Source organism: Colletotrichum tamarilloi (genome assembly GCF_030869305.1).
Source record: "Colletotrichum tamarilloi strain Tom-12 chromosome Unknown Scaffold_41.1, whole genome shotgun sequence".
Classification (NCBI taxonomy): domain Eukaryota; kingdom Fungi; phylum Ascomycota; class Sordariomycetes; order Glomerellales; family Glomerellaceae; genus Colletotrichum; species Colletotrichum tamarilloi.
In genome coordinates, this window is record NW_026849424.1 from 128,010 (window position 1) to 154,713 (window position 26,704).

A 26,704-nucleotide genomic window follows, 5' to 3' on the forward strand; every position below is an offset into this window, starting at 1 on the left:
GCCACTTACTGTACGCAGTCACTGCAGTATGGAAACCTTCTATGCTTCTTTGGCAGTTTTTTGCCTCAGGACCCTTGCCCCATAGTCAACACGTCTTTGCACCAATCACACGCAATGAGACGCAAGCTCTCCAGTGCATCGAACCCGACAGGCCAGAGCTGGACCCGACCAGGGGGTACTAGCGTAGATCTGATTCGCCCCCCCAAAGTCATGTGCCAGGTTGTGTGACTCTACCGCTGAATCTTGAGTGAGATGCTTAGCATTTAGATGTTCTACTTCTGATGAGATCTCAACATGGAAAGTCGCCAATTACACCAGATGAGAGGTATTAATTTCTATATGATTGTTCCTACTCCCATAATGTTTTAAAACCCATAAACGACGTGAAACTGAGACTGTGCTCCTCAATATATGAGTCTCGAATGTTAGTGTAATGAATAAAGTACCCAGTCCCGCCCATCCAACCCGAGCGGACGTTTGTGCCCGTGTGCCGCCCACTTTACACTCAGAGCCACCAGAGATCGGACCCTTTCCTTTGGGCGAACCGATTCGCGTGGTGAGGGGCAAATGCAGCGCAGCACGCTAATTGAGCCTCGCTCTGCCCAAAGGCGGCTAGGATTGAATGATTCGCTGACGTTCTCGATTCCTAGTTCCGACTACATCTCTCTCACCTCTCCTTACTCTTACTCATAACCGCCTTTGCGCCTTCTTACTTTCGACTTCACCTCTCACCTCTCATTTCTCTCTCTCAACCCGCGAGTTCACGAACTTCATCACCCTCTAAACCCCGAGGAAACCGACACACACGCCCGCATCCGATTCACCGTATTGCTCATCCGCCCAACCCACTTTCCTCTTTACCGTTCGTCTATCCGGGTTTCGCTGATTAAAGCATTCCGTTTGTGGCGAGTTCGTCCATCAAGTCTTGAACCGTTCTTGTCGTCGGACCGAGGACTTTTTGAATTTCGTTTTCACAAACTCTTTGCTTTCTCTTTCTTTTTACCTTGCTGTGCTTGTACTCCGTCATCTTAGTTTGAGCCATCCGCGAATTTCCCGGTGTTTATTCTGCATAGCCCCGTCCTTGTTCTTCTTGGGTGGCGTCGGCGTTCCGTGCGGGTAGTAGGAGGACTTTTACGACTTGACGGCTCCGACACATCCACGGCTCACATTGGCTGTTTCTCCTGAACCTTGCTTTCGGTTACTCTTCTGGTTGGGATACCTGGTCACGTCGGGTTCTTCATTGGGTGTCAGTTGAAGGGTCCAAGCCGAAATCGACTCGAGGCTATCGACAACAAAGCATCGTTACTATTCGACACAACGACCGCCATTTTTTCTCTCTGCACTTCCAGCAACCTGGGAATCATAGCAACCCGGCCGCCCAAGATCTGCGGCAGCCTCCAAACCTCGAAATCAAGAGTGTACTTGGGCCAGCCAGGCCAGTACTAAAGACTAAGTCGACAACTGGGTCGCCACCTATCCAATATCAGATCGAAACTATTCTCCGTCCTTCTCTCCTCAACCTGTTCGGCCAAGATATACGGCTCCTCGAAACTCTGAAGCCAAGGTTGAGCCAGATACCTGAGGCTCTTGTCGTGAGCTTTGGCTAGAGAGAACCCGGTCTGGTTCTAGATCAACAATTACGGCCAGCTTAAGGTGGTCGTTCAGGGCAGAGTTTGCTATCTCCGATGAGTGTCACGGTTTCCACGGTTGATTCCGCACCCGCCAAACCCAATTGCCTCCCGTCACGGCCCAGGAGCTTGGTCATAACATCCAACCTTGATCCTCTTTTTGGGATTCCTAGAGGGTTCCCGGTACCTTGACTATCACCAAGGGCTTCCAAGAAGGTTCCCGGCACCTTGACTATCACGAACATACTTCGAGTATCATTCGGATACAAATAACTTGCTCAGAGACACCACAAGGGTTCCCGTCGTCGTCTTCATCTCCAGCACTATAAGATGGACTCCCCAATCCCTTCTCTGCAGTCCTCGGACCTAGCAGGAACATCTCACTCATCTTCTTCATCTCCTACACAACCACCTACTTCCCTAGGAGATTTTAGCAAGCTGTTTGAGAATCTGCGAGTTCACGAGACTTCTACCTCATCTACACGTATTCTCTCTTCGCCAGACAGAGTCTACTCTTCTTCTTTACATTGCTTTGAGCCTCTTTGCAAGTCAGCGAGTCCCTCAAGCAAACAGTCTCAGCCACTTCTTCTCCTCCCTCTCATATTCACCACAGAAGAAATGGCCAGAACTGGCACCAAGCGGAACTACCAGTCCTTAGACTTGGCCGAGGTCAAAAGGCCAAAGGTCGAGCCCAAGGACAAGAAGCCTGCCGTCGCTGCCGCTGCCGCCGCCATCGCCGTCGGAATGGTAGCTCGGGCCTCTTCAGACTCGGGCTACCATTCCGACTCGTCCGCCGCCGCCGCCGCCGACAACGACAACGCGGGAGAAAGGCTCTTCAACAAGCAGACCGCCAAGAGACCTCCTCCCAGCTCCCAGCTCCCCTTGGCCGCCCGTCTGCAGCAGCGCTTCGGAGCTCGCGACGAGTCCTTGGCCCTGGCTTACCCGGAGCAATGCGCCCGCGGTCTCTACATCTACGCCGACGGCTCCAACATCTCCGTGTCCTTCTTCAACGACCTGAAGAAGCGCATGGGCATGTCCAAGGACCAGCGCCTCTCAACCTCCGCCTTCTCCTTCCACGCATTCAGGGGAATACTCGAACGAGGCAGAGAGGTCAAGGAGGGCGTGATCGTCGGCTCCCGTAACAACAAGGCCGGCAACAACAGGTCCTCCTCCTCCCCTTCCTCCGTCCCCCTGTACCTGCAGGAGGCCGAGGCGTGTGATTACACCGCCAAGGTCCTCCAGCGGGTACCCGCAGACAACTCCTCGTCTGCGGGCTCCTTCGCGATGAAGGAGCAGGGGGTCGACGAGACGGTTCAGCACCACATGCGCAAGGCCGTCCTCGACAACCTCGGTGCCCCCGGCGTCATGATCCTCGCTACGGGCGACGGCAACCTCGACGGCGACATGGAGGGAGGCTTCCCCGCCGCCGTGCAGTCCGCCCTCGCCAACGGCTGGGTCGTCGAGGTCTACCACTTCGCCGAGTCCGCCCACTCCACCTGGCGCGACCCGCGGTTCCTCCACAACCCGGAATGGGATGGCCGCCTCACATGTCACGCGCTCGACGACTTCGTCTTTGACATGGATGCCAAGCAACAGCCGGTCACTCCGCTCGGAGCTGAGGTGCCTCGCACAGCCAAGAGCACCAGACGCGAGAGCCGGCCGGCTTACGTGCCGTCTTGGACCCTGCCACCTACTCAGAAGGCAGCCCCCGTCTCTCTTCCTCCGGCACCGGCAGCTGCGGCAGCAGTCACTCCCCCGCCAAGTCCCCCCTTGGAGATGGCACCCGCGAATCCAGAGGAGATGGCTCAGGCCGGACAGATAGCCGAGTTGGTGGGCAAGCTGAAGCCGGAGTTGATACCCGTCATCGCCGCCTCCCTCCTCCGCGCCGCCTCGGCCACTCCTCCTGCTGCTCCTGCTCCCGCGCGTATTCCTTCCGCATCACGCGGGGACGCTAGTGGCTTCGCCGGCAGTGCAATGGGCTACTTCGGAGCCCAGGTCCCCTCTCCGCCCGCCCTCTCCGCCTTCCCCCAGACCTACCCCCTCCAGTACCCCCAAGCCACCTCCTACACGGCGGCCTTGGGCCAGTACCAGTACAACGGGGTCTGGGGGAACCAGGTGGGCTACTACGGGCACACCGGCTGAGTCATTTCGACCAGCCTTTTTTAAACCCTCTTCTCTTCTCTTCCCTTCTTCAGACCCCTTCTCTGTCCTCTTTGCTCTGGGCTTGCTCAGCCGAAAGGCAGCAACCAGATAAATTTCACAGCTTAGGGAAAGATGAAGGGCAAGACCGGTATATGGGAGGGGTTCGCAGGCCTGAAAGACGGCTCTGGCCCCGTGGATATTTGGGATGGTATACGGGAGGGGTACGCAGGCCTGAAAGACGGTTCTGGCCCCGAGGATTCTTTGGGTCGCCTTCGGGCACTTTTTTTTTGGCCTTCGGGCAAGCCTTCGGGCAACTTAACTTAGGTATATGGGAGGGGTAGCAGGTCTGAAAGACGGCCTGGCCCCGGGGATTCATGGGATTGGTATATGAGAGGGGGACAGGTGCTTGAAATATGGCGCCTGTTCCCCGTGGATTTGGGGAGGGAGAAGTGGGCAGGTGGGAGTTTTTTTGAACGCGATACTTTTTTTGAGTATGACGTTTTTCTCCCGGTGCTGGTGAGCATAAAATGCGCTGGCGGGCATAAGATGCCTTTCTTTGAGCTTTGTTTCGTAAATACATTTTGTTCGCTGATACTTGATTGTTCCATGTTTCTCCGTGATTGCCTGTTTGCCAGATCATTTGATATACGAAGCGTGAGATCGAATGCCTCTGTTGTTTCACGTTTGGACCAAGGTAAGGCTTCTTAGGCTTGGCTACGCTCTCCCTCCACCACATGTTCCTTGGATTTGTATCAAAGTCTTGTGCCGTCTCAGAGAGGACTCTCTAATCCTACTAGACCAACGCCGAGTGCTGAAACGTCTCGTGACATTAGCACGCCCTCGACAACGAAGGCGAACTCAAGACAACGTCCGTATAGCCAGGAAAGCATACCTCTTATGCTAATAAGGGAGAGGCGAAGGTTGACAGCGACAGGACCGGCCCCAAAGCTCAGACTTCAGCTCAGACCAAGCTGCGAATCAGCATAATACCCTCATGTCAAAGTTCGTGGAGATTGTCCGCGACAGTACCACGGGACCATCATCTATTCCGTCCAAAATCAGAGGCCCGTATTGAGGCTGTTACCAGATAGGTGTTTTTTTGGATCGAGTTATGAGTCTTTGTTTCCCTTTGTAAACGTGATTCGTTTGGGCAACGCTAGTTGATGGAGTCTGCTAGCCCTTAATGGGTTTCAACATCCATAAGACCTCGACTGAAGTTTGCTACTATACGAACCAAGATGAATCCAGGAAAAGATGAAGCACTGTGACAGTATTCTGAATAAAGCTTCTCGGTGGGCATATAAACCACAGCGTTGTTCGGAATTTAGGTTTTCGGAGGATTATCAGCCGCCGTCGTTGTGGTTGAAGTCATGATGTTCGCAAATGTAGAATCGTCTTCGCTCATATACAGCACCAAAATTCTTATTTGTTCATGTCACAGGCGAAACTTGCTAAGTATGGCAGGACGAGAGATAACCAAGTCCATCAGGCAGGTAATCTTGATTTCTCCGGTGACTGACCACTGTTTCCGCTATTCAAGTTTGGGCACAACCCCCCTCCCGGACTTGCGTATAATTCAATTTAGCCCAGACGGACACGGTCAACAACCCGAGGCCCCGTCGTTGCAATTGCTTAAGCAAGTGCCTTACTTCGGAGACTTTTCCATCGGTTCGTGAGGTTCGTCCGGTCAGTAGTTACGCCGGTGGTTCGTGCTGCACGTATGCAAAGTTTTCGAGTTTCGGCGACTAATACCTCTTATCCCCGGACCCCCTTTCCGCCCCCGCCCCCCCGGCCGAAATTTCCTTTCTCGACGCCGTTTGTGATGCCCAAGTGCCGCTCCGCATGCTCCACATCAACTTCCGCTGCGGCGACCTTCTTTCCGAAGATATGCCATGCAATGAGTTCAGCGGAGTTTGAAGATGTATACCACAGGAGAAGACAGGATGGCGAGCTCTTTCAGCTGCCCCAAGATGAACCCAGAAGAGCGATTCTTATAAACGTCACCGGTATACCACAGCTCTTCTCTCAAGTTTCACCAATCACTTTTCTAACATTCATCATACTCGTATTTCTCAAGACTACATCAACCAAAGATTCCAAGATCGCCCAACATGTCTTCAACTCCCGCTACGCAAGAACCTTGGTCGCTCGCCGGCAAGACAGCCATCGTCACCGGAGCGTCTCGCGGCATCGGACAAGCCATTGCCTTCCACTTAGCCCGCAAAGGTCTCTCCAAGTTGGCAATCACGTACGCCAGCAACTCTGACGCGGCACAAAAGACTCTAGACAAGTGTCGCGAACTCGGGGTAGAAACCGCCATCGCCATCCAAGCGGACGCTCTCGACCCTACCTTTGGTCCCAAAATCGTCTCCCAAACGCTCCAGCAGCTTTCCACCGCCTCCATCGACATCCTCGTCAACAACGCGGTCCTGAGCGACTACTCCAAGGTGCAGCCCATCAAGGACACAACGCTCCCCGTCTTCCTTCAAGTCATGCAGGCCAACGTGTTCGCCCCCATCTCCCTGACGACCGCCGTCATACCTCACTTGCCCTCCCAGGGCGGCGGACGCGTCATTGCCATCTCGAGCGTGCTGGCGTACCAAGCCAACTCGGACCCCACCATGACGTACGGGGCCAGCAAGGCAGCCTTGCAGAGCTACACACGCTCTCTCGCCAAGGCGTTTGGCAAGACCACCAAGGCGACGTTCAACAGCGTCGTTGTCGGTCTGACGGCGACGGACGCGATCAAGAATAGTCAGGATTTGTTGCCTGCGGGGTATCTCGACGAGCAGATCCGAGACACGACGGCGGCGGACCGGATCGGGGTCCCCGAGGATATCGCGTACGTTGTTGGGTTTCTTGCTAGCGAGGAGGGGCGCTGGGTCAACGGGGGTGCTGTTAGTGCCAACGGAGGCAATCGTCTTGTTATGGCTGCTCTCGGGTAAATGGATTTTGTTTGGTTGGGAAGGTATTCAGACCACGACACTGCTCTGATTTCGATGGAAACCCCTTGTAGAAAGGATCGCATAGAGGAAATAAATCTTGTCATGAAACCAATGAGCGACATTTGTAATGGCCTCTCACGGGGACCGGCCCTCGGACAGCAACCTAGGTCTTTTGACCTTCTGATTTCTCATGCGGGAGCAAGACGAGCCGGGTCTTGAGAAGTCGAGGCTATATAGTATGGCATCGCGAGGCCCGGGCTATCTGTGTTCTAGCTCAACGCTATGAACAATTGGTGGTTTTTGTTTGACTAGGGAGCACGGGCGGTTCGAATAGCTAGCTATTTGAATGCGGATTGATGGCAATATCAATTCGAAATGAGGGCTTGCCCTCTCAGCATGGGGGAAAGTAGCGTGATGACATATGTGTTTGCAACTCCTATACTGTAGCGAAGGACGATGATTCGAATGCGGCTGGGTCTTGACTAAGGTAGAGACGAATAACAGCAGATGAGATAAGGACAGAAGATCAGTTGACTGGACCTGTTTGCCTCGTGCCGGAAGCGAAGGCAGGAAAAGCCAGATGTCAGAAGATTCCGTTACTGCCTAGTGTATGCCCAATATAAAGCCCTTCAACTCCGTTCCTGTGACCAGACAGTAGGCGTCCGTCAGGGTCTACGGGTCAGGTCAAACTGGCTGGGTGGTGGAGTGGGTGAAGGTCAACAATCAAATTACGCCCACAGCCTACTCGACGACAGACTACGAGTTCGAGTTCGATTCCCAGCAAGTACACCAAGAGATGTAGCCAAACCGGTGGTGAAATCTTTTTTTTATTTTATTTTTTCATCTTTTGGAACTCGAGATGCTTTATGTGTCATTCGTAGGCATGTACAGAGCGAGCGTCGACGGTGAAATGTTGTCTCCTTCTCAAACCATACTACAGGCTCAATGTGCAGAATCGTGAAATACCGGTATTTGAAAGAACAGTGGCGGATGAAAGGACGCCTTGAAATTCATAACTTGAGCCTCCATAGAAGTCTCAGTGCGTCGGGGCTCGGAAAAGGGCTTAACACGGCAGTGTGTGATGATATGGGAGCAAGCCCAATGTAAATTTGAGAAATTGTTTCTAATCTGCTGTGCCGCACGCATCTCCTATAACTGTTTTGATCTTATGGGGGTTCAGATCTAGAAATATAGTTTCGAGATAGTCACACTATTTGATATATTTCTAGCATCCGCACCATATCGAAAACGAAGGTAAGTCACTGTCCACAGTCCTCGGAGCGAACGATAACGGCGAAACACGGCTCCTCAACATTAAGTATGGCACGCCAAATTCAGAGCCTCGAAGACAAATGATTATTCCTAGAAAAATCAAATCAAGAAGCTTGAGTCGCGGTAGCACCTTGAAATGTATGGACGGAGAGGCGGAGCTCAGGAAGCAATGCTTCCTTCGTGCATGGATGAAAGGGGGCCCCCCAGCTTGGATGGAGGATCGCGCTTGCAGCGCCTATTTCTCCGCCGGCGCGCGCTTTCATCGCGCTTCGCCTTGCCTGAAGATAGACCGACAACCGGGTCGAAGGGACTCTGCCTGGATTGAAGTGATCCTGTTCAGGCTGCCGACAAAGTCAAGCCTCGAAGGCAGAAGGCCGCTTGATGTCGGGGTCGGACTCGGGGGTTAAGGTTGAGGATCGGGACAGAGACGGAGGGGGGTGCGTTATTGGTGGAGAGTGCGCTTACATAACATTGCCATCAAATTGGGTTTCTGGGATGGGGGAATAAAAATAGCAGTCCAAGCCACACCTTGCGGCGCTTCCCGAGTGGGACGTGGCGAAATGAAGCACGTGGCTTGGGTATAGAGGTGTGGCTCATGCACAGCTTACATAACACTAGCACTACTCCGTCAAAGCGAGCATTCGGGGCATACGAAGTAACGAACACATCAGCATTGGAATGAGTGAATGGCAGATGGATTATGGATGCCCGTACCTCGGTGATGACTGACGAACCACTCGGACAATTCGGCAGATCAGGGCAGCTGCCCGGGAAACAAGTAATAATTCCCCGAGTTGAAATCAGGCATGCCGTCAATATGATTACTCCGTATTCCCGGGCCCGCGGATCCTCTAGCTGCTCCGTATGGTCACCAGCTTTCCAATTGGCTTGTTCGTACTCGTTTTTTCCAAGCTCGTTCCTACTTGTTTGAACTTTGGAATAAACCTTCCAGGCAGTGCTAAGGTAAGCTACGAATGCTGTGCGATATTTCCGGTCATGCGTACCCGTAGATTGATGATTATGTACATTGGATCTTTTGGGTGCTGACCAGGTTCCACTCATGGAAGTCAGATTCGAAGATTCCATCATGTGTCACCTCAATGCCTGCCTTGCCTGCCTTCCAAGCCTTGTTCGACTGACAGCTTCCGTGCGACCTGGCAATTGCCTTTTTCCCATCACGAAGGGGATGGGCAACAAGACGCTGATCGAGGGACGTTCGGTGATTCGACACATTGCAAAACACATTGGCTGCAGCTGTTGAGGCAATTTCACACCACGAAAGGCAAGGGATCTTCATCTCCCCGTGTCCCCCTCATCTTCAAAAAAGTTCAGTCGAAACGCTTTCCTTGATGGCGGTTGAGCGGTACCGGGAAATTTTTATATGGCTGCCTGATTGATGAACGAGATGCGGTTCCACGCGACCAGTGGAACAGATGGGGAGTCTGGTTCAGGTACCTTGGACCACAAAGAGTCAATTCCCTCCAAGGCCCAATCATATCCGTCGACAAGGTCACGGCGGGGTGTTGAATACCCAAGATGCAAAAGCGATGATTGGCAGCTGTCGGTGGAGGGGGCTGATCGGCGGACTCAAAATGGAGACCCTTGGCAAGAAGCATGGGCAGCAGTATGTATGTATGGAGACGGGACGGGGGGCGAATGTCACCATCGGGACGCCCGAACTAGTCGGGCCACACGGCCGGACACAACCCTTCTGATTCAAGTATTCTCACTTGGTGTAACTTATCAGTGGTTTGCATTTGTGACTGGCTCGCTTCGTTGTCTTGCGCTTTTTGGTGGACAGTGGGTGTTGTTTAGACACAGCGCGTGCTTGTCAAAGCCGCGGATCACAGATCTGATGTGACACGGAGGGAGGCCGTGAGGGCACGCATGGGGGGGATGGGGGCGAAGATCGACCGTCAATCATCTCAGCCGGCAGTCTTTAGCTGAACTGAAGTTTGAAGATTGTGTAAAAAGGGGTCTCTTGGTCTTATTTTACGTTGGTTTGAGGCGGCCCAGTGGTGGCAACAAAAGTGAACACGAACACCAAATGAAAGAGGCAACATGCTGTGCATGCAGGCATGATGTACGGCAATCTTGGCCAGGCAGCGAGCTGTAAAACTCGCATTATTCAAAGAGAGATGTTGATAGCATTGAGGCCAAGATGATAGTATCGTGGAGTTGCACTTGCATGTACCCCGAGGCCGCAGAAGAAATGATCAAAACGCAGTGGGCCTGGGATTCCCAAATACGTACGTACGTACCTCTACCATGAGCTTATAGGGTGTTTTAAGGGCCTGTACCCTGTCTAGACTCTCCCGCATGCCCTCAATGTTCCGACGGTGCCTTGGATGCCCTTGAGGACGGGGGCTCTAGGCATTGGATAAGTATGATATCCAACATCACCTCTCAGTCAGCGTGAGCAAAAGCCGCAATGGAAGTCCACTAGTCCGTCAGGGAATTCCATGATCTGTAGGTCATGGTGGACGCATCTCACGAGATCTGGCAGCCTGTCTTGGTTAGGGTACCTTACCCATAAAGGCGTGCCAAAGTCTGACATGGAAGTCGGCACGCAAACAAGTCACACAGCTAAAGTAAGTTGTTGATGTCAAGTTCAAAGTTTGGATTCTCAGATTCGGATTCGAGAAAGACGGTGTTGGTACGTATCTTGGAGCATCCCTGTACACGCGGATCTTGTACCCTGTACCTTGATCTCCCCCACGACTTTCACCACCTGGGCAGCGACCAGTGACCACAGCCCACGGTCCATGGTCCACAGACTCCGTCACTCCATCCTCGACGTCGTCCCGCCAGGGTTTCTCATCCTTCGAGCATCCCAAGCTGAGCCAAGCCTCCCTCATCCCTCACCCCATTCCATTCCGCCCTTTTTCTTCCCAACCAGCTAAGCTGCTGCACTACTGCTGTCCGCTTTCCGCTCTTTTATCTCACTGTTCGCGAAGCCGAAGTTCAGCTTCCTAGGTAGCTGGCTGGCTGGCTGGCCTTCGCCCTCGTTCTCGGCATCCTTCCATGGCCGCATCGGGGTCTCCATCCCGCGTCTTGGAATTTCAATTTCCCATCGCGCCAGAAAGCATCGTCATTTCCTCTCAACTCCTCCAAGACGCCAAAGAGGAAGAGGAACTTTGGCTTGCGTCGTCAAATTACATTTGCTTCCTTCGCTCGCGGCATTTCGTCCGAAGCGGGTACCTGCTGCTGCCAGACATGGAAGCGAGGCGCCGAGGGGCTGTACCATGCTTCTCAGTCCGTTCTCACTTCTGGTTGTTCACAGATACTGCTCTGCTCATTGCTCTGCTCCCAGACGGTCGGTGAACTGATGCACATTACATAGCCTATCTACCCGTACCTTACCTCAAGTGATCCCTCACGCTCAAAGAAGATTACTCCGTACCTACATCCATACGGCAAGGTCCCCGGCATTCGGGGCCGTGCTGCGCATTAAACGATGAGCTGCCAATGCCATTCTCCGTACTGCTAGTCTAAGATACTTACCCACAGATACGGGTCGCTCTCACACTGGCGTAACTGGGTTTAATTCTGCTGCCTCAGCAGCCCTCCACAGTCTCGGCCTCGCCTCACACCTCGCGCCTCACGCCTCACACTGCACGCCTCTCCTCATCCCGCGCTCTCAAGTCTCACACTCACACTCACACTCACACTCACACTCACGCGGCCCCTTTGCCCATCACTCACTGTTCACATCACCTTACACCAAGACCCGATGCAGGTGGCAGCCAACCCTCACCCCCTCGGGCCCCTCTACCTTAGCCTCCTTGCCCCATCCCTCGGACACCCTGCGCTGGCTGGCTTGCTTAGGTGCTTAGCAGCTTAGGTCCTAGGTTCCTCCTCCACGGCGGGCCTGTACCGGGCGGTGTCTTGCTTGTGTTCCGCCACAAACCTCCCCTCCTCCTTCCAATCCCTTGGGGAGCCACTTCTCGCCCGCGTTCGCCTTTCAGACGCCTCGCCTTAACATCACACACAGACTTCCATTCTAAGCGGCCCTGTTCCTGTATCTTACCTCGCTTTCTATACGCTATACGCTATACGCTTAGAACAAGACTAAAGTAAACATCCGCTTACATCGGAGGGATGAACCGCAGCATCTGATCTGACTACATACATCTCTCATTGTTCATCCATCCGTCCATCCATCTCACACCGACACAAAATCTTCTGGTCTCATCCAAATCCACACCACCTCATTCTTTGCCCGTTACTGCAGAACATCACACACACACACACACACTCACACACACACATACATCCACATACATCCACACACATCCCTTTGACACTAGCGTCCGAGCCCAAGCTCGGCCCCGTACATACGGATACTGGCACCGCATCATACTGCCATACCTCAGCATTCATCCGACTCTATCTCCGCTTTGTCCTACTTTCACCCTAGCCCAGACCGCCGTCGAGTCTAGGGCATCCACTCTCCAGTCCGCCTCCCGTCCCTCATATCAACCACGGACGTCCCCCCCCTTTCATCATGGGCACCATTTGGAGAACAGAACCTTTACCACCTCATCTGTTTGACGATATGGCGTCGAGTTCAAGCCGGAAGCCCCAGATCTTTGTCTACTTCGAATTTGGGGTCTCATTCTCACCTCGACATGCACCCAACCAGCACTCCGTCACATACGCCACTCGTGGTTTCCGTGATCGCGCTCAATTTCCCAGACAAGTTCCACCAACCAATACAAATTATCTAGCAGAGCCCTCACACTCAGTCCATCAACAACAACATCAACCCACACGATCTTCACCACCCATCCAAGAATACTACGCACCCCAAGCGCAACCATCAATGCCGCCACACTACGAAGTCAGCAGACAATCTCGTCAAGAGAGTCGATCGAGCTCCTCACATGAACGAGGTAGCTCAGCCCCGCCGCCATGGAACGATAGCCCCTGGGATGCCGAACCAGATGCTCTAGGAAGCTCAGCGCTCCCACGCCAACGACCACGGCCCCAGAACACCCCCGATTACTGGAAAGCGTTGCCCGAAGTCCCGTCACGTTTCCGACTTGGCGAGGACGAGATGCCGTGGTCAGCCTCATCCTGGCCAGGCGAGTTCGGCATGCCCGACGAGTCCGAGGTGAACGACTACTCTTCCGAGCTGTCCATGAAGTTCCGCGACGTCTCCCTCACCAACGCCACCCCAGTGGCCCACGAGAGAGGGGACGACGGGCGGAGACATGACCTGGAGGCGCTCTCCGCGGCAATGGTTACCGTCGACAACGGCTTCGAGAACCAGTGGTGGTACCAGGGCGAGCGACAGCAGATCAATGCACCGGGGGTGGTGGCTGGCGACTTACACACGACGACGGCGACCACCGCGGCGGCGGCGCTGGCGAGCACGACGGCGACTGCTGAGGCGGTGGTGCCTCCTCCTCAGACCCCTGTGTACCACCAGCAGCTCGGAAGCTATGACACGAGGGAATCGATGGGGTGGGTAACTTCCCAGGGCGGGGATTCCCACGCGAGCATGATGAGTGCTACGATTTACAACCCGAGTGTCTTGGTATCACCCATGTCGGAGTACGCGAGCCCCCGCCTTCACCGGTCGATGACTACGAGGTCTGAGGAGCTCTTCTTTTGCAGCTAAAAAGGATGATTCATTCGAGCATGAAATGTTTTAAAGCATGGCGTACAGGTTCATCATAGTAATGGTGGTGTTTTTTTTTCTTGGATCGCCGGAGATCTAGGGGTACAATTGGGATTCGCCGTGATTTAGTCTGGAGAGACTAGATTATCCTGGTTGAATACGGAGTTTTCCTTTTTAGTTGGAGCTTTCTCATGAAGGATATATCCGACATTTGCCCAATTTCTTGAGGACAAGAAGGGGGGCCTTGACTTGAGAGGTAGAGCAGAAGCCTGGGCTTTCTTTCTCTCTCGATCGAAAAAATTAATATTGTTAACCCCAATTCGCGGTTCCATGGGCACAGTTAATTTACCTTGCCCCTATGACCATGTTCTCCAACCAAGAACAACCGGAACAACCCCCATTCTGAGACTCTTTGTCACAAACTTGAACACGGGAGCACAAACTGCCAAGAGAGATCAAAGGCAATTCAACGCACAAAGCAATACTTATTTTTAGGCATGAAGGCCCCTGGTGAGAAAAGAATAAAACAAGAAAGCGAAATTTGTGCCTTGGCCAATGGAGTATACAGCATGCCGGGGTAGTCGGACTTGTAGTCTAGACTCGAGAACGCATGGGTGGGTGTGTTCACGTCACACCAAGAAGAAACAGCAGTCCCTTTCCATCCATGGGCATGGTTTTCATTTTTTCCAATTTGCGGGTTTCCGCACCGGGGTTCCTCCCATATGAGCTTACTAAAAACAGGAACATGGTCTTTGTTGCCTTTTGAGATGTTTTACGCAATTGTGTTCAGGGCGAGACACATATCAACGCCCTTGACGGCGGGGTTCCGCGGTGGGCGCCGCATGATCTCCAGCCCGTCGGTTGTGTCAAGTACTTCAGACACGTTTCTTTTCCCGGGAATATTCCTTCCAAATTAGACATAGACGCAAGAGGCAGGGTATTAATTGGTATTACCGAGTTCGATGTTTGATATGGACAAGATTGGGTTTTTTGAGCGGGGGAGATCCGAGTCAGAAGCGGGAAACGGCACGCGGGAGGGACGTCGAGGTCTCATCCCGTTGATGCGCGCGCGATTGAGTGGGGAGAGGTTATGGTAGGTGATGGGATGACACCGGTCAGAAGTTATCAACCTGCGGGCAAGTGGCCTATTTTTCTTCCCACTTTTATGCTTGCTATTTTTGCGAGTTGCTGGCTACCTCATGTACTGTTTGGTAAGTGCCCGCCGGGGAGTTGTATCGGGGAACCCTGGCCCTCTAGGGGGGACGGATAGCACGGGGTTGATGCTTCACTACATCTTACAGGAGATGGTTGGCGATGACGAAGGGCGAGTGTTTGTCCTGAGTGTGCTGCGACAGGCACAAGCCGTGAAATACTTCCTCTTGATGCCCTCATTCTGATGCTCACTATCTCCCGCCATGTCAGACTGGATAAGACGGTGCTTCTAGCTGCTGCTACTTGGTGAGGTTTTATCCACCATCCACCTTGAGGCAGAAGACTTTCAACGTGAAGAATATAGCGCGCGGAAAAGCGGTGGCTTTTGGGATTCACGCCCACCTGTCTGCCTCAGTGATCCATGTCTTTCTGTCACCTTGGACGGAGGGCAAGATTTCCTGACCTGCAATGCTGCCTGAGATGCCTCTTAGGGTTCTGTTCTTAGGGCACCGTCCATGTTGGACCAGTCTTCCAGAGCGCGGTTCGTTGATGAAGGAAATGGTCCAGATAGATGGGCTCCATACTATGAACCCCGCGGCATTGTTGGCAATGTACTGGAGACTGACGACCTGATTCTCTTTGAGTGAGCGATGTCTTTTTGGGGGGGAAGAGACGACTATTCCAGGCCCTTGGATGCCACGATTCTTGGTATGTAACGTTTCACTTGGATTGTAGCATGATATGAACCATCTGCGATGTTTTCTTGCGGGGATGCGTAAGTCTGGTTAGTGGCTGTTGACACCTGACTTGGGTTTAGAAATGTCTCAGTCTCTCTTGGTGCGCTTCGAAGGGACCTTTATGCTGGAAGTATGGCTGGCTGTGGGACTTGAACCATAACACTCCATCCTCCTACGGGTACCTCGCCTAGGCACGATCTTGACTGAGTCACTAGAGAAGCATATCACGACGAGGCAGCGCCTCATCAGCCATATCATGGCAAGGTTTGACCATACACCATGTGTTTCTCTTACATACAAGCGCCCTCATCTGAGCCGGCCTGCTTTGCATTATGTGGATGGCGTGAAGTACCCGCGGATAGCCTCTGGCGGCATCCGCGGTTCGTGCTGGGAAAAGATGTTTCGTTCTACTTTCATCTGGGTGGCGAGGAGTTCCGTTCCATCCCCGTCCCGGCGGCAATACCAATCCTTTCGTCGAGTATCCACATAGGAACGGTGTGGGTTGTTACTGAACATGAGATTGCTTACACGGAAGGCTGCAATGTCAGGGTTAGGTGGTATTATGAATGGCACAGGTTTGAGCTGTTCAAAGGCCCCGAGAGAAAACTCCAGTACTAGGATAGGAAGAGAAATAAGGGCTACGTATGACACCATCTCTCTTGATGACGATTTCCTTGTGTGTCCGGTCGGTCTCTGTCGTGATGGGGTGGGCGAGCATTGGAGCCTCTCAAGTTATTCATGATCTAGGCCAACATTTGTTTATTTAACGTTTCATGCTACTTCAGAGTCGTCTGTTCTAGAGTACTCAGCTTACGCTATGGAATTGGGTCGAGGAGTAGTGCTGTGAAGGTTTCACTCAAAAGAGAATTAGACCCGTTAAATCAACGGCACATCACCAACACAGAGCGCCTTTGCCGGGGCCGATGGGAGAGGATTCCTCGGCTACAAGCGTACACTGCCGCATTGGGTAATGCTCTTCCAAACGCCTTTGAAATTTCTCAGAGGGCTTTATTTACACCTCTTGACTTTGATTGCCATGTCACCTACCTGGCATTTGTGCTTGAAGAATGAGGGCAACATGCCTGGAAAGAAGCTTGTATCTCCTACCTTACCCTTCTATATTGACCATATCCACCATTGACGGGCTAACCATACCAAGCGAGAGGCGTTCAATCAGGCTACAGCATTGAAGGACGTCGGAAATGGATGGTGACAAGTGACTTACGGAGTCAGGCAGTACAACGTCAAGCGGCCAAAGAAGATGAATCAAGGTCAAGGATTTCACACCAGCTTCTTATCCTGTACGTGATTTGAGAATCGTTGAGTTATTCTTGGAAAATAAGCCCCCTTTCCGACCTGTGTATGTCGTAAACATCGGGTAAAGGCCTGGTGGCCCCCTGGAAACCCGCATCGACATCTCAAAGCTTTCGAGGGCAGCCTAGTTTTCCTAGAGAGACATGGATTCAACGATTGTGGGGCGGGGTTATAGGGCCTCTATGATGGGCCTATACTATATGCCTTTTCGAGGCTTGAAGACGCGGTCTAGGACTCAAGCTTTCGGGGGCGGACTTTGTGCCAAGTTGCAGAGGGGTGGAAGATCAACGCGGCCGGGCAGCTCCAGTAAGACCAAGCAGCTCCAATGAGTTGGGCGCCAGAGGCCGCGGCGAGATCATGCCTTCGTCAGTATCATGAAGTCCAAGCTATATGACACTTAAAGTAGGAAGATTGGAGTGAGGAAAGTAAGGCAATTTGACGCGTCATACACCCCAGTGAAAGAAGTGGTTATTACTCAGCGACAAAGCCACTGGATAACTTCAATAATTGAGCATACGTCTCACCTTGAGAATCAGAACCATGCTTTCTGTATTCAGCAGTTTCAGCGCAAGTACTAAGGGAAAATATTTGAGTGGAAGCCGTTATGGCCACTCAGTCAGTCTCTGCCCGACTTGCATCCCTCATGCAAGTCATGTTTCTCCAGACGCCGGCCGGTGCAACCTCTTTCCGACAATGTCGGCGGCATGTAACCACAGAATCATGGTTTCAATCCCTGGCCTTGATTGCCGAGTTGAGCCTTCACGGAGAGAATGATCAGTCCGGTTTCATCTCCACAGACTCTCAGTCCGGTTTGCCGGCCGGATCAGGCTTCGATGTAGAGAACCCTATCCCCCCACACCGCCTCTTACATGTGGCGTTCAGCTGATATCCAGACAAGCAATGATTTGACGATACATGAAAGTCTCAGCAAAGAAAAGGGGGGTTGGGTGGTTTCGGTAGTCGCGGGTCGGGGAGTGGAGGGTGGAGGGGAAAGCTGCAGGAGAATTAATTCTGCTGCCTGGAGGACGGACGGATATGCCGCGCCGGGGATTGAGGACGACGTGGTGGACGCTAGTGCATGTCGAACGATAGTCGGACCTTCTTCTGAGATCTACTGCATTCAAGACGGGTTACTGATCCTACGGTAAAAGTAATTTGGTTTTGTGGCTTTGAGGGAAAGGGTTTTGCTTGTTTGGTTGGTTCTTAGTGCCGACGATGGTTCGGACATGTGCTTGAGCAAGGTTGATGATCCTGCGAAGATGCGGGAAGGAAGCGGTGATGGGTCTCATTTGGGCTACCCAAAATACTCTCTAGATTTTACAACAATTTGTCCCAGAGGTAGGCTCCATATATTCTGCGGGAACGTCGTTGAGGTCTACAACGGACTTCACCTCCGAAGGGGGCTTGGGGGACGGCATTTCTCGTCTAGGGCATTTCTTCTATTCATCATAACCTCGCTACGCCGGCTTTATGGATCCCCGGAGTCAAACTATTTATTCTTACCCGAAAAAAACATGTTCTGTTGTAACCTCTATCGTCTACACCCACTTCACCCAATAACCTTCTGCATGGCCTCAACATCCATCTCAACCCTCGGCTCCATCTGCATCGGGACGACCATGCCACCCGCAGCCAGCGCACCGCTCGCCGCTGCCGTCGCAACGGCCTTGACCATATTCCCGCAGTCTCCCACGGCGTAAACCCCGGGAACGCTCGTCTCCCCAAAAGGGGCAGCCGTCTTGATATCCCCGTTCTCCGCCGTCTCCAACCCAAGCTGCTCCACAAAGGGACCGTTGGGCCTTGTGAACGGCGCGTGAGCGAGGAAGCCCTCCGTGACTTCTTCTTCTCCTCCGTCTTGCCGCCCACTAAGTGTGAGTGTCACGCTGGTGCTGTGCTCCCCGCTGCTCGTGGCCATGCGCATCGATGTGATTTTCCGTGTGTCAATGGTAAAGGGGTTATTGGCCATGGCACCAATCTCTGAAGCGAGAGTCTCGTTGCCGTGCGTGTAAATCGTCACCTTCTTACCCAGGGGCCGAGCCATGTACGCGATATGCGTCGCCATCTTGACGCTTCCCGCCAATCCGAAAGCGAGAACGCCCACCCTCTCCGCCCCGCGCTCCTCGAAGCCGTGGCAAAAGAGACAGTGAAAGATGCCGTAGCCCCAACAGTCCGCGTAGCCTGCGATGTCTGGAGAAATATCCGTGACACCGGTAGCCAGGACTAAGCGCCGTCCAAACCACGCCTTGCCATGCTTATCCTCGGCCCTAAAGAGCCCGTCCCTGACTTTGGTCGTCTTGACGACCTCGACGCCGTCGGCGAAAGTCACGGTCTCGACGTAGCGGGCTTTGAGGTCCTCGCGGGCCTTGGCGCGGAAGATTGGGGGAGGGACGTGGTCGAAGCCGAGGACGTTGTGCATGTTGCTTGCGCGGGCGTTGCGGTAGAGGTTTGAGTCGAAGAGGACTGTGGTGTAGAGCTGGCGGGAGAGGGCTGTTGCTGTGGCGAGGCCTGCTGGGCCTGCGCCTATGATGAGGACGTCGTGGAGGGCTGGGGTGGACATGTTGCATGTGACGATGTTTGTTGTTAGCGGGAGCGCTTTGATGAGGGTTTTGTAGAGGTTGTTCATGTAAGTTGTATTCTGGTTGTGATGTGGTGTAAGCTTGGAAAATGGGGTTCGTGTATTTGATGAGGTTGCGATATTCCAGGCAATGATTGAGGCTCTCTTGTCGTCTTATATGCTCTTCCAAGTGAAGAACGGGCGTGCCGGCGTGAGGCGCGGCCTTGCGGGATGTTTCCGAGGCCGTAAAATGTTGCCGAGAAGATCGGATCCGAAGTGGGGCGGCCTGGCCGGGCAAGAGAAATGTCTCCGAGAAAAGGCGCCGAGTGACGAGCGAGCAAGTTTCAGAGCCAGGAGCTTGGCGTGACTCATTCTCGAGGACAATAATTACATGTTGCACATGGATTCTTGCTGTTCCTGAAATTAGTCGCCAAAAGATGGGGTCCCATGACGTGTCTGTCGTCGTGTCGTCGGCCGGTGGTGATAGAACTAGCGCCGCGGAGGAGAGACAGCAAACAATCCCCTCCACTCAGTTTTTCGCTCGAAATCTGATTATTACGATCAGCAAGATTCATGACTTGAATTGTACGCGATTGTTTAGTAGGTAGTGAGGAACGGAATGAGGTTCGGTCCTGTGGCATGTCTCGTAAGCACCACTCTCATGATCACCTCCCTTCGAAATGAAGATAGAGATACTATGAGCTCTTGCGTAAGAATCCAATGTGAAAAAACAAAAATTTAGACAGGGAAGGACGAGCTTCTATCATCAACTCGACAGTGGATTTCACAAGCTGCTGTCTATAGTTTGAGAAGAACACAACATCGAACCCACAACAGCGGAAACGAAAGAAGAATACAGCTTATACCACAGTCGTATGAGTGGGAAACTCTTTGGCTAAGATAAAAGTGCAAAAAGTGCAAAAGAGAGCAGCCAGAGCGGGGAGTCGAACTCATGGGGTCGAGGTCCATCTCCTGGGAGATATGTGGAAATCCCCCGTCCCCAGCTGAGTGTTCCACCGCTGGGCCACAGCGCCCAGGGGAGTTGAACCCCCGTTTGCCTGATAGAGGGGAGAGAGTAGGTTGGTAATAAAGGCTGGCCCTCGTTCGACGGATGGTTGCGACCTTGATGGGTTGAGGGAGTTGATGGGTGAAAGTGAGGCTGTTCGTGAGGATAGAGTTGGGGGCTGGCTTGGTTTTGGTCGAGATGGCGTCGCGGCGGCATGAGTTTCGGTATTAAGGGAAATGAAATTTGCTCCAGAAAGTAGTGAGGATTCGTTTTGTGGGTGCTCGTTGATTTCTCCCGGGCTGTTAAATGGTTTGATTGTGACCGGGAACTTGATCAGGAGAAAGGGGGGCCCAACTTGCTTCGCTTGACATATCAATTGCTAACGAACATGGTCCATTCCTAGCAAAGCATCACAAGTCCATTCTTACTCTTTCCTCACTGAGGAAGCGATGACCATCTTCCTATCCAATCCCCCAACCTTACCGGAAGCACTCTCGGGAATATGACTGACCTCTTCATTCTCAACATACGCAAACTTCCCCTCGTCACACCCAGCGTCTCGGAACCATCCCCTGAAAAGCTCCTCGCTGAAGACCAGATGCCGATTCGTAGTCTTGAGAACATCGTGTTGGTGGATCTCATGCTCATGAGCTTTACCTCCATGCCGTTCAGATCCTTTCCCTCCCTTCTCATCTCCCTTCTCGAGCATCTCACTCTCCGACCTCGTAGCTTTATAATCAACCCCCTCAACAGCAATCAAAATCCCACCAGGCCTCACCCTCTTCGCAAGCAGATCCAACATCCCCCGCGGATCATCAAGGTGATGAAGCGCCATGGATATGATAACCACATCAAACCCCCCCTCTGCAGCCAGCTCTCCATCCAAAGCCAAATCGCCCACGACGGCGTGGACCTGCTCTGGAGAGTATCCCAGCCGCGCCGCGCAGTCATTGTAGCGCTGTACGATGGCGGGTGCGATGTCGATGCCGAGGATCGAGTCGACGAAGGGGCTGAGGGCCTAAAACCACGCGTTATCCTGTCAGAGGGTACCGTAGCTGGGGGAGGGATATGTAGGACCCAGGAGTACAAGATACTTACCCATGAAGCACCGCCAGAGGCGCAAGCGTAGTCTAAAAGTCGGACGGGGTTCGACGAATGATTTGTATCGCGGGGCCGGAGACCTAGGTTCGGGGCCTGGGCGCGGAGGAAGCGGGTGAGTTGTTCGGAGAAGACCTTGATCCAGTCCTGTTCTAGGAAGGTGTCTGCGTTTGCACTGAGAGTCATATTAATGTTAGCTTCATAGCTTGAGAGAAGGGGTTCAAGCGTGGAGGAAATCGGGGCTGACAAACTCCCAGAAGACGCGGTTGAGTTCGGCTAGAGAGGCTGTCTTGGACTCGGTCGTGGTCATGATTGCAGCTGTAGTTGTTTGATGGCTTTTTATGTGGTCTAGTCTTGGTGCTTAAAGGATCTATAGTAGTCGCTTGAGCGATTTTGGGCGTCTTTATATAGTGGACACCATTTCGGCTCGCCCAGTTCGTTATCCTGTGGTTGTCTGTGATGCCGGAGAGTATTCGGCAACTTTTCCATCAAGGTGCACGCACAAGCGGCAACATTGCGGTGACATCTCGAAACCACCAAGCTGACCACCGCGAGACGTTTCCCACAACTATGGAAACGACGTTTTTCTCATCTCGCCTTGTATCACCAAAGTCGTGGTTCCTCACATGACTTGTCCCACAGGCTCAATGGCAGCAGCAGGCCGCCTTCGGCCCTCGCCCATCTCATACATCGCCCACTCGTACACTGCCCACTGAACCGCGTTGACGACGAAGGCGCGCACGCTGCAGACCGTGAGCCCACGGAAGAAGACTCGCATCCCGCCCTCGCGGTAGGCTTCTCTCGCGACCTGCATTGCGCCTGCACGCTTCGCCGGCTGCTGTTGTTGCTGCTGCTGCTGCTGCGATAGCCCTTGTGCCGCAAGCAAAGGTGACCTCTCGGGTGACTGTGCCTGTGCCTGAAACGCCTGCGTCTGGACGCGGGTCTTGATGACGTCGAGCGGGAAGATGCTCAACCACGTCACAATGCCCGCGAGACCACCGCAGAGCAACACCTTGGCGGCCTCCTCTTTCAGATTCGTCTCCTTCACGCCGTCGCCCCCGACGCCCATCCATCGCGTGGTGATTTCATACGACCAAAAGTAAAACCCGTACCCGACGCTATCCCGCAGCGCAGTCACCAAGCCGCCAAAGTAGAGACCCCTGATCCCCTCGGCGCGCCAGACGTCCTTGGTGATGGCCCAGCTCGAGGCGGGCGGGGAGGAGAGCTGGGCGCGGCACTTGATCAGCTCTGTCGGGGTGCTCACGACCCAGGTGGCGAGGCCGCCGACGGCGCCGGCGAGCCAGGTGGTCCAGAGGCTGGACTGGACGTCGAGGGCGCGGTTGAGGGCGGCCTCTGTGCGGTTGTAGGAGACGAAGAGGAGGGCGTTGAGGGCGCCGTAGCCTAGGATCGGGGCGGCGGAGCCGGTGACGAGGGAGGCGGGGGATTCGAAGTGGCGGAGGTAGGATGCCGCTGCGGCCGCGGTGGGGCTCGGGAGCGGGAGCGGGGAGGAGGCGGAGGGGAGGGGTGTCGAGGGGGCGGAGGCCGGGCGAGCTTGGAGGCGGACTTTGAGAAGGTCGAGAGGGTTGCCGATGATGATGCCTACGGCGCCGCTTATGTAGCCTGCCCAGAAGTCGGCGGACATCGTGGGCAGCTGGCTGGGACAGGATCGTTCTGTTGCGAGGCGGTAGTCAAGTAGTGATTGTAGCTAGTAGAAGGTTTCCGAGTACGTTAGGAATCGCGGTACTGAAGGCGGTTATCAGGGTCGAGGTAGTGATTGACTTTGGCTTGGGCGACGGCGATTCCGGTGCATATGCCGAGGTAGGTGAGCATCCATCCGCCAGAGGCTAGAGCCCAGAAGCGGGCATTCTTGACGGGGTTCGGGTGCGGGCTGCGGACGCGGGAGAGGTACTGGTAGTGTGCGTAGTGGGTGAGGACGGTGCCGCCGAGGACGGAGGGCCAGTTGTCGACGATCCAGAAGATGCGGGCAGAAGGTGGACGGAGCGGGGTGGTCCCGGGGGAGGAAGAGAACGAGGAGGGGGAGGGGTCGGCCATTATGGAGTACTAGGATAATAGATAGATAGAGCGAGAGTGAGGGAGAGCCGTGCTTTGTTTCGTTTGAGACGAGGGACCGAGGGAAGCTTGGTGAGAGAAAGCGGAGAGGTGCCGGGGGACCGGGGGGGTCTTGGGATCCACCCAGACTAGAGACGTTGCGGGCGAGCGTCTCCGTACGAACTACGAATCGGTGTGGCCGTGGTGGTGGTGGTGGTGTTTGTTGCGGAGCATGTGAAGATGGAGCTATTGTTAGGCGGGGGGGGGGGGGTCAATGTCGATGACTCGATATGCAGCTCTGAAGTCAATTGAGTTTTATAACAATCCAATTGATGTTGCAAACAGTCTGCGTACCTTGAGACAAGAATGTGCCTGGCGCAAAGAAACGTTGGAATGTGCGGCTTGCGCTGAGGGTGTCGCGTTGAAGATTTCGAGTTGGGGGCCGCAGAAGTTGAGGTGGACGCGTGCGACAGGCCCCTGCCGTCTGGCCCAATGTCTCACCTGATTTTGGCTGTGCACAGGTACCCTAGAACGCTCCCATTGTGGGGGTCACCTTGTTACTCACCACTTCGGGGGAATCTCGGTAAGCCTCGGTATAGCACTCACCGAAGTACCCGTGGATTCAACATTGCTCAGTTCTTGATTCGTTGCATAGTAGCTCTTTCTTGGTTCGCACACATTGAGGAGCGAAGATGGATTGCAACTAATATATGAAAATCACCATAAATCCTACCTAGCAAAGCTGTCACTGGATGCAGACATCTTCCCACAACATATCCTCACCTACAGCCTCCCCGTGCATGATGCCGTGCACGTAAGCTTCCCCAATCAACCGATAACTGAAAGGCCTAGAGATAGAAGAAACCGGCAGCTCTCGAAGCACAAGAGGTGACGGACAGCCGGCCACCACCCAAATCCCATCCCCCTCTTGCACGGATCGGCCTCCAAGTCCCATATGGCTACTATCCGTTAGGAATGGCCGCCTCTCCCAGAGCGTCTCAAAAGCGAGATTCACGTACACCTGACAAGTGTGCTTGAAGCGATCGAACAGGCCTTCAACTTGCTCCTGCTCCTCGCACTCCTTGAGCTGCTTCAGATATCCCATAATCACATCACACGAGGGCACCGTCTTGCTGACATCCGACGCGGCAAGTCTCTTGATGCTGTCTAGACGGCTGATGCGTTCTTCAATGTCGGCGCCTTTCTTCATGGCGCAGTACACCTCCCACACAACGTGATCCGCGATCCACGAATGGAACGCCTTTTGGAGGCTGCCGGGTGCCGGGTGTGTGAACCCATCTCGGTCACCGATCAACGTCCTCCAGAATGCCTCTACTCGGCACTGCCCTGTCGGCTTATAGACGGGGTCGCACTGCAAGAGGAAGTCGGCCCATTGCGTGAAGCTTCCGTTCGTAGCTAGTTCCGAGTATACCTCGCCTACCAACGATACTGTGCCAACGCACAAAGCCTTGACGTGGAGTTGCCTATCATCGACGACACGGTACTTCGTCGGCATGGAACGACAGGCATCAAAGTAAGGGATCTCAGCGGGCCACCTCATCGCCAGAAAGGCAGATGGTCCGTTTGCAGAGAAATCGGGCACCCAGGACGGCAGAGCCTGGATATTCTTGACCGAGTCGTCGGGAACCGCCGTGAGCAGAGCCAGATTCTTGCATTCTTCCATAATGAAGACCGCCGTGTCGGTGTAGATGCTGACGGGCGTGCAGTGTTTGCGGTAGTTGGCCTCCAGCTCCGTCCTTGTGCGACCACTAAGATCCAAGAGGAGGTTGAGAATGCCCAGTAGACCAAAGACTTGGTCTCTTGGGTCGGTGGCTTCCACCCCGACCGTCAGGCGTAGCATCAAAAACAACAGCGCACCGGCTGTCTTAGTTCTGCTGCTTCCACCCGTGCAGGCGAAAGGACCGACTATGTGGTCCAGCGTGGTGCTGTCCCACATATCGAGTATGTCGTGTCTACACCTCTGGATTGCGACAATGCCCGACGAGTTGCTGCCGATCTTGACGTCCTTGATTGTAGGGTTGTTATCGTACAAGACTTCTGACAATTGCTCGTACAGACGACTTTCGTACAAAAAGTCGGAGCAATACGCCACCGTCTCCCACGGAATAACATCGTTGCCCCAGAGGATACATGCGTCTCTTGACAAGGCGACCTCTTGGACGACCCAAACACGATTAAACCACTTGCGTTCGAAAAAGGCGACGAATGCGTACCATACGTCATCGGGTACATGTAGCAAGCCATATCTGCTCAGAGCATCGTCGTCAAAGAAGGAGTTCTCTTGGTCGAAGCTGAAGTTCCGCTGAGTATTTTCTGCCATTGTGCGAACCAATCGAGATACCTCGGCTGGGTGGTGCTCGTCAGTGACGGAGCCTAGCCATATGTCGACGCGGGTAGCCTTTTTGTAGATGCGATCCATGATGCCAACTTGCATGCTCCTCTCGGTATCATCGGCCTGGTTGATGCTGATGGCCTCGATCCAGTACAGGTCGCAGGAGTTGTGCGCTCTGATCCAGCACAGTGCATCGTGTAGGTTCGGGAAGATGTCAAAACTTTGGCCGTTGAGCATCACTGAGACTGTTACGAGCTGATGTCCGATTTGCCAAGAGGGCTCCTTTTCTGCGAGGGGGGATCCCCATGTGTAAGAGAGGCCACGGTAAGTTGGCAGGTCACCAAGGGCGTGTTCCTCCAGTGAAAGCTGCAACGGTCCATCGTCAGTTGCTCCGCAGCCTAGGATGCGCACAAGACGAATGGTCTCCTTGCCGATACGGTGACTGTATTCGAATTTTGCTATTCCGGACGACATGACTGAAGATTGGGAAGCATCCGATACAGTATTTGCTTTCTCATCATCTTCGCCAGATAGAAAGGTTTATAGGAGAGCTCGAAAGCTTTTGAAGTCACCAAATTGGGCGGAAGCCAAGCAGTCATGGCTTAGTTAGCCACGTATGATCATGGTAGAATCGTCAGCTGCATCGTTAGGACCAAGACTAAAACGACGCCAACTTTGGTTCTCACGCACGGCTTCACCGCGCCGAACTATTGGCCAATCATTGGGGACATTTTGGCAGCGAAAGATGCCACTTGACATTATAATTCTGACGAAGGACCGGGAAGAAGATTGACGCGCCAAGTTGTCGCTGAGTGTCCGGTGAAGTTA

At 53.6% G+C, this 26,704-nt stretch overlaps 7 protein-coding genes across 7 annotated transcripts; 3 read left to right on the forward strand and 4 right to left on the reverse strand.

Annotated features, from left to right (window-relative positions):
* Positions 1 to 2,246: 2,246 nt before the first annotated feature.
* On the forward strand, positions 2,247 to 3,770 carry CTAM01_09820 (uncharacterized protein; the record flags this gene model as incomplete). Its single annotated transcript, XM_060525836.1, has 1 exon — positions 2,247 to 3,770. One exon carries the CDS (start codon positions 2,247 to 2,249, stop codon positions 3,768 to 3,770), a length of 1,524 nt encoding a protein of 507 aa, XP_060379522.1.
* Positions 3,771 to 5,881: 2,111 nt separating this feature from the next.
* On the forward strand, positions 5,882 to 6,715 carry CTAM01_09821 (uncharacterized protein; the record flags this gene model as incomplete). Its single annotated transcript, XM_060525837.1, has 1 exon — positions 5,882 to 6,715. The coding sequence occupies one exon, from the start codon at positions 5,882 to 5,884 to the stop codon at positions 6,713 to 6,715; it is 834 nt and encodes a 277-aa protein (XP_060379523.1).
* Positions 6,716 to 12,494: 5,779 nt separating this feature from the next.
* On the forward strand, positions 12,495 to 13,613 carry CTAM01_09822 (uncharacterized protein; the record flags this gene model as incomplete). Its single annotated transcript, XM_060525838.1, has 1 exon — positions 12,495 to 13,613. One exon carries the CDS (start codon positions 12,495 to 12,497, stop codon positions 13,611 to 13,613), a length of 1,119 nt encoding a protein of 372 aa, XP_060379524.1.
* A 4,752-nt stretch (positions 13,614 to 18,365) lies between these two features.
* CTAM01_09823 (uncharacterized protein) lies at positions 18,366 to 19,439 on the reverse strand (the record flags this gene model as incomplete). Its single annotated transcript, XM_060525839.1, has 1 exon — positions 18,366 to 19,439. One exon carries the CDS (start codon positions 19,437 to 19,439, stop codon positions 18,366 to 18,368), a length of 1,074 nt encoding a protein of 357 aa, XP_060379525.1.
* Positions 19,440 to 20,800: 1,361 nt separating this feature from the next.
* Positions 20,801 to 21,784, reverse strand: CTAM01_09824 (methyltransferase; the record flags this gene model as incomplete). The annotated part of the gene is made up of 3 exons (XM_060525840.1): positions 20,801 to 21,394; positions 21,475 to 21,649; positions 21,726 to 21,784. 3 exons carry the CDS (start codon positions 21,782 to 21,784, stop codon positions 20,801 to 20,803), a joined length of 828 nt encoding a protein of 275 aa, XP_060379526.1.
* A 312-nt stretch (positions 21,785 to 22,096) lies between these two features.
* On the reverse strand, positions 22,097 to 23,526 carry CTAM01_09825 (uncharacterized protein; the record flags this gene model as incomplete). The annotated part of the gene is made up of 2 exons (XM_060525841.1): positions 22,097 to 23,179; positions 23,254 to 23,526. The coding sequence occupies 2 exons, from the start codon at positions 23,524 to 23,526 to the stop codon at positions 22,097 to 22,099; spliced, it is 1,356 nt and encodes a 451-aa protein (XP_060379527.1).
* A 742-nt stretch (positions 23,527 to 24,268) lies between these two features.
* On the reverse strand, positions 24,269 to 26,350 carry CTAM01_09826 (heterokaryon incompatibility protein; the record flags this gene model as incomplete). The annotated part of the gene is made up of 1 exon (XM_060525842.1): positions 24,269 to 26,350. One exon carries the CDS (start codon positions 26,348 to 26,350, stop codon positions 24,269 to 24,271), a length of 2,082 nt encoding a protein of 693 aa, XP_060379528.1.
* Between the last annotated feature and the right edge of the window lie 354 nt (positions 26,351 to 26,704).